Source organism: Phaseolus vulgaris, chromosome 9 (genome assembly GCF_051622355.1).
Source record: "Phaseolus vulgaris cultivar YP4 chromosome 9, ASM5162235v1, whole genome shotgun sequence".
Lineage (NCBI taxonomy): Eukaryota > Viridiplantae > Streptophyta > Magnoliopsida > Fabales > Fabaceae > Phaseolus > Phaseolus vulgaris.
Window position 1 is genome coordinate 14,852,586 of NC_143506.1, and position 7,196 is coordinate 14,859,781.

The window sequence follows — 7,196 nt, forward strand, 5'->3', positions numbered from 1 at the left end:
TTTTTTTTCAAATATATCTTTATAACTAATTTATGTTACTTTTTGTACACAGTATCTCCACTTTCAAACAAGGTAAACACTGTACTAAGGAATAAAAAAATATTGGTATGAAAAAAAAAATCTTAGTTTTTTAATGCATTTCCATAATATTCTTAATAAAAAAAGTTATTCTTTTAATTTTATATCTAACACAACTAAAACACTATTAATAACAAGACCCTCAAATACATTTACATCCCTTGTTTAAATCTCTACAAGAACATAATCAACTTGAAATTAGCCATAGTACTATATAAAATTGTGCACTTGTACGAAATTTGCACCTTTTTTAGAGAAGAAGAAAGAGAATAACGGGTTATCCAATCATATTTTTTTATGTAGAAGTGTTTTATTTAAAAAGTTTCACATATCTAGTGACTGAGTGGTGTCATAAAAATCTTTACACAGATAATATAAAACATTTATAAATTTAAAAAGGAAGAAAGAAGCATATATTAAACAGACTGAAGATATTAACACATGACTCGATGTGGAAAAGAATGAATGGGGATTCTAAGATAAGATATATTATTTTTGGCTCCTTTGACACACAAATAGAGTGGGCCAATGTCGGCTATGATTTTCTTGGAAAGAGTATTAAAAATTGTCTGCAGCCATTCTGATGCAACACTGTAAGAAATGCAATTAACGAACTAAACATGTTTGTCTGGTTTAAGGGACTGAAATTTATTGAGAAGTTTATTACATGTTAGTGAGTGTCATTATCAGGGAATAAAGAAAGAAGGGTTTTCCAAATTCCAATTGATTATATGATAGGAATTAAATTTGGTGAGGATCGAGAATCCAGATAGAAGGGGACTTGTTATTATAAAAACAATGACACATGAATTATGATATAAGATAAGTCGTCGTTTGGCTCTTGTCAGGGTTAGGGCATGCCCTTCCTATATGGCCTCAATCACGGATCTGTGCTAATTTCTTTTGTTTTCTTCTTCAATTATTAATTATTATATTTCTGTAAAGTATCAGCTAACTCGAAACTTAAGTTTTTAATTCCTTGTTTTTATGTTGTAGGATTGTTCTTTCATGTTTTTTCTGGCTTTGGGATATTCCTTTTTACTTTACAGAGCATAATTATTCATATTATGGACTTTCTTCAAATACTAATTGCTTATAGCTATTAAAAGCATGTGTTTTTTTTTGATGTATTTTATTTTGGCGTGCCTCAATTCATTTATGTAGCTATACAAAGTTTAACTACTGGAAAGTTCAGTTATGAATGAGTTTAGAACTCATGTGCGTATGTGTGCTCGTCAGTTGATTAGAACTCATTAGGAATTGTTGATTAGAACTCGATTAGGAATTGTTTTTTGGCATGTACTCTCATGTATTTCTTTAGAGATTTAGTTTGAAGATATTTTGAACCTGATTGGTAAGGTGTTAAATATGTTGACTTTTGTCACTTTATGTATAAGAGTTGAAATATTCCTGAAATGTTATAAGGATTGAAACACTTCTAAAGTGTCTCATTTTCTTTGATTTATTTTTTGTTGAAGAAAAAAAAAGATTTTAACTTTCTTTTTATAGATCGTATGCTTTTCCATCAAAACGAATTTCAAACTATCCAAACTCAAGATTATTAGGTGGACTTAAATTATAATTCTTGTCCATACTCTGAACAATTAGTTTTTACATGGCACGAATTCAACTTTTTAAATATAAAAAATAATTAATAATGTTTAATTACGTAACTGAAAAACATCTTCAAAGTCATTTGATAATTTTTCGCAATTTTAGAAATAATATGTGCATCACATGATTATCGAAGGAAATGCATAGCAAGTTGTAAACAGAAACGACTATGCCGTTTTTAAGTGTATAGTTGAAGGTTTTGCGAATCATTTCTGATGGAAAGCATTAACATGTGTCAAAGTTATCTATCAAAAGCTTATCTTTTGTGACAACCATCTCAAAGTATGAGTAAAGCAAACAACAATCATAAAGGGCAAAGGTACATTTCTAAAATACTTGTTTGACAATATACAGTCAAATTTGGTGTATTTCTATTTTGGTTAACATGTGAAATGAGTTATTGGTAGTTATCTTTGTCATTCACAAGTGGTTTATTCTTTTTTTGGGATGCAAGATTGGTTTATAGGTTTTGTTAAAAACTTTACTTTTTATACAGTTAAAACACTATCCAAGTGTTCCCTTTTAATTTAATTTATTTTTTATTAAATTTTTTTTTAAGGAAATGCATAGTAAATGGATCTAAATTTGAAATAGTTGACAAAATCATTTGGTACCCGTTTTCACATATATGTCAACCAATTCTAACAAATCATGACCATTACTTACCAGACAGTATCCATAGTCAACAAAAATTCATCTAAATAAATGTTACAACTGTAAACAACTACATATTTATGCACACGCAGTAGCCAAGACAAATTTGAGTGCTATATGACAATGACTGCTTTGAACTTTTGAGTGAAAAGTAGCAGTTGGTCCATACACTAAATATTTTGTGTTGGATGTGGTGACCACTCATGTAAAACTAAATCATCTCTTTGTTTCATCTTTTCTTTGTTTTTCACACTTGCTCAAAAGATTGTGAATAGGCAGAATATGTGAAAGTCACCTATGGGAGGTCTACAATATTCTGCGTGAACATCGATGAATGATCAAAACAGAGAACTTTTTTCAATTTTTGGGAAGAATGTTTAAATCCCACATCGGTTGAATACATCTATGCATATGATCGAAGGTTTTTCTTATATATGAATTCTCCCTTCTTAAAATAACTGTTGAAATTAGTAATAACAACTCAAACATTAAAATTAAAATAATATAATAATAAAAGATATACATACATAACTATACAATGCGACTTCTTAGTGGAAATATAAAATATTGAAACTTATATGTTTTAGTGGTTAACAACCATATCAAATGTCTAAATCTTATAAATCACAATTTTTTTTATAATACATCCAGTTAAAAAAAAGACCTAGACAATACTTATTTGAACAAATCTTTCTTATAAGAATGTTTAGAAAAGTAAGAAAAAAAAAGTGAAATAAAGTTTTCCAAAAAATTAAATCAACTTAATTAATTTATAAAAACTTTTAGATAATTATTTTACATTTTAATTTTTTTAATTTGTGTATAAGATAATTTTAACTCAATTTATTTTTTTCTTATACATATGGATGTTAAGAAACTTATCCAAAATGTAGATAATAGTTAGAAGATACTTAGGTAAATGATACATTTACAACTCACAATTTTTCATACAATCGCATTATCATTCCTAATATTATTATTTTAATATTTTTCATATAATTTAATTTTAAATTTATTCTTTCTTATATATATTTATTTCTAAACTCAGGTATAATCCATAAGTATCATTTTCCATTATAAACTTTGCATTGTTACATGTAGAATGGACTAATGAAGTTTCCTGTTGTTCACTCAAAAGCTCCGATGTTAGATATGTCTGCTAAATATAGGAATTCATTCCCATGAAAGTATTACAGTGATAGAATAAGAGTGACAATAAATACATTAACTTCTATACACAAAACCAATTAATATTATTTGTTCAGTGACAATAAGCTTCAAGTTACAGCAACAGCTGGTTTCACTCACACAAGCATATTTATCAAACTTGCAATTTAACTCTGTAAAATCGCAAGAGTTTACTCCAGTGAACTCAGTGGAATCGGGAGTAAACCCGCATGACTCAAATAAACTGGCAAGTTCAGCACGAGTCAGGGAGTAAACCTAGTTGGCTTTTTTTTAATCAAAATGACAACACCAAAGTCATCTTTGGGTTATGATTGTATGGAGAAAAAGATGATTCTAGAAAGCAAATAGGGTTTGACATCCTTCTCACTTTGGTCTCATCTTCTTCCTCTTGTCACAAGGACCTTCAACCTCTTCTCACTTTCCTCACTTTCCTCGTGCAATTTCCTTGCTAACTATGACTTGAGTTTGTTTTGGATGTTTCAAGATTGGCTCATTTTCTTCCAGCTCTCCCTGATTCCCTTTCTTCCTTTTCTTTCTTTTTGCACGGCATGCGTTCTGTTGAAGTTGTTTTTTTGTTTATAAGTTTAAACAATTTTGATGCTCCTTGCTCGTTGTTGGAGTAATAGCTTCTCGTTCAGTGGTTTAGTCTGCATACTCCTTGCTGTTCATGACTTCAGTATGTTCTGCATTTTAATTATCATTTTGATGGTTATTGTTTTCACAGCAACAACACAGTTAAGTTTGTAATAACTCCCATTTCCTATTTCAATAATTCCTATTTTGCTGAAATTAAGATTTAAATGAGTGAAATTAACTACTAACTTTCTACACTTCTTGTGCTAGCATACTTAATCATTTATTCATCGAGGTTTAATAATCTATTTTAACATGGAAATTATAATATTTTAATAATTTTTTACATAAAGTAAATATTTACAATTCATTCAGAATCTACAGAAAAAAAACTCTCATAACTTAAACTCTGAATTTGACAACCTTGCCGATAACATAGATGATAGAATATATGTAAGTTCCTTAATTATGTTCAAGTTACTTATCTATAGCCACATATATTATGCTAAACAGAAATGAACTTTTTCAGCATGAGCCATTTGACCAAAGAACATCTTGCATATAAGAGTCACATACATATATATCTTCACCTACTATGTTATCAAGGGATGACTACTGCAACTGTCCCTAGTGCTCTTTCGAACGAGAATTTAATTTTATCTTCTATAGGCATGCCTATGAATAAATAAATAAAAATGTGAAAATAAAGCATTACGTTCATGCCAGTAATAGTTAAGTTTTTCTGACAAAATGCTTATCTCCTGCAACCCTCGCAGTAACTAAAAAGGAAATGATTCCTTTGTTTGTCAGCTTAAGAATGTGAACTAATTTGCATTCTTGAACTTGGGTCCAGTGCTGCAAAATATTCAGTTAGAGCATATATTTAAACGACTCATAAAATTACAACCAAATAATACAAACAAATCAGATAAACTGCACTGCCAGTACTGATGGATCAGCACATGAGAAAGTCTGAGAAAGCAGACACATGCGAGTTAAATATAAATCTAGCTGATTTTATTATCTATATGGGAATTAAGCACTCGCTTCCCTTTTGCTAGCTTCAATTCGATACATATAATTCAAACTTCCATCAATAGAGATAACTATAATAATGTACACGATATGATGCTATTGAGTCCCCGGGTAGCTCAACTCTTGAAAACCACTTTCTCGTGGCATCTCTTGCCTCAAACCCTCGAAACTCGAAGCAACAAGAGGAGGATACATCAAAGAACTTGTCTCACCCCAATTAGTACTTTGCCCACAACATGAAGATGATGCACAACCCCCCATTATCTTATCGCTAATCATTTCCTCTCCATAGAAGAACTCCAACCCTCCTAATAACCTTTGAGAATAATCATTAGTAGAAACCATTTCCCCAATAGCTGCGGAAGCGAAACTCACTTGCCCTTGCACTAACTCGGAACAGTACGCACTCTGACCAAATTGTACTTGGCTGTTGCCAATAGAGTTCATGCATCCAGAGGAGCTAACATGTTCCTCCTCTTGAATTTGTTGTGTTGATGAGAGAGAAACGTGTGGAAACTGAAGATTCAACCCATCAAGGATGGGTTGATAATCATCGGAGAATCTCCCTCCAAGCTTGATTAGAAGTTTTCTAATAGAGTCTTGGTCATTGAAACTTGGAGTTTGACTTGTGTACGGTGAAAGTGGCAGCGCAGGAATCTGTGGCCAACAAGGCTGTTGTTGAACACTGTTTTCCTGAAGCAAGAGTGAGGAATTGCTCTCCTGCTTAACGACACCGTTTCCTTTGTTACGTGCCTGCAGTTCCTTACGGTGCTTCCCTAGAAGCTTCTTCTTCAGCCTCGTGTTCCAGTAGTTTTTTATGTCATTATCAGTTCTTCCTGGCAATTGTGCTGCTATCACCGACCACCTGCGTTGCATGACATAAAACATTCAAGCAAAAATCAAACTCTCATGTGTGAGTTTATTAAAGAAAAATATAAAGATTGTTTTTCTTTTTCACACATATATCCTCTTTCAGAAACAATCGTGGTTGGAACTTAAAGACTTAGTCAACCTTAAAACTTTTGACACCTCTTCAAAGATATTTTTTGTGACTTGCCTCCTCATATAGATTCTGACAGTGCTGTGAACTGAATCACACTTACTGAGTTACATACTTAGATTATATTGCAAAACACTACCTGCTTCCAATGCTAACGTAGAGACTGCAAATGATGTTATCTTCTTCTTCAGAGAAACCACCGTGCTTGATGTTAGGGCGGAGGTAGTTTAGCCACCTGAGACGGCAACTCTTGCCACATCTTTTAAGGCCTGAATCAGAAATGAAGACACATAAGAAGAAACAAGGAGAAGTTCATGAAAAAGTGAACTTGTTCACTGAAAGAGTAGCTAGGTCACAAAAAAAATAGGGTTATTTAGTGTGTATAATAATACCAATCTTCTGTGGCAAAGCGATCCAGTTGCCTCCGGTTCCGTGCTGTTCGATGTAGGATTTGAGTTTGGCATCTTCTTCAGGCGACCATGGTCCTTTCTTCACGTTTGCTTTGTCACAGCAAGGTGCTCTTCCCATGGTGGTGTTGTTGCTCTCAGAAAGCTTTGATTGATTATTGGGACAATCCTTCTATTTAGGGTCTGAATAATTGAGAGAAAGAGAGGGAGAGAGAGAGAGTTATTTAACTATAAAACTAGGAGCGGATAAACATGATTCCAATTGAACATCCATTCGTACAAATTTTATATAAGGTGTGGCAGAAAAGAAAGAAGTTTATATAGAAAATTCCAGCTATTTAGTATTGCTAAAATACGAGAACAAGGGTCGTTCTTCTTGTCTTTCTTAAACCGGAATCAAACTTTCTTGCAACTTTTTAGAGTCACCATATTTTGATACTCCCTTTCTTATTCTAGATTCATTTCATTACTAAAAAAATGTCATTTTATAATAATATAATATTTTATTAAAAAAAATTGTAAAGTGGAAGTAATTAATTTAAGAAGAATAATGGTGTCAAAATAAGTTTTCCCAAGTCTTTAAAGTCTACTCCACTCTCACGCTCGTTGTCCAACCATATACGAGCATACGACATGCCTGTAACTCT

General features: G+C 32.0%; 1 protein-coding gene across 1 annotated transcript; it reads right to left on the minus strand.

The window, feature by feature from the left end:
- Nucleotides 1–4,960: 4,960 nt before the first annotated feature.
- On the minus strand, nucleotides 4,961–6,841 carry LOC137822746 (transcription factor RAX3). The gene is made up of 3 exons (XM_068627730.2): nucleotides 6,535–6,841; nucleotides 6,282–6,411; nucleotides 4,961–6,007 (listed from the first exon to the last, which is right to left on the minus strand). Exons 1-3 carry the CDS (start codon nucleotides 6,668–6,670, stop codon nucleotides 5,239–5,241), a joined length of 1,035 nt encoding a protein of 344 aa, XP_068483831.1. The 5' UTR covers nucleotides 6,671–6,841; the 3' UTR covers nucleotides 4,961–5,238.
- Between the last annotated feature and the right edge of the window lie 355 nt (nucleotides 6,842–7,196).

Coding starts and splice junctions, on each gene's coding strand:
- LOC137822746 (XM_068627730.2), bottom strand. CDS start 6,670: ATGGGAAGAGCACCTTGCTGTGACAAAGCAAACGTGAAGAAAGGACCA. Junction 6,412..6,534: donor CGCTTTGCCACAGAAGATTG/GTATTATTATAC, acceptor TTTCTGATTCAG/GCCTTAAAAGATGTGGCAAG. Junction 6,008..6,281: donor TACGTTAGCATTGGAAGCAG/GTAGTGTTTTGC, acceptor CATGCAACGCAG/GTGGTCGGTGATAGCAGCAC.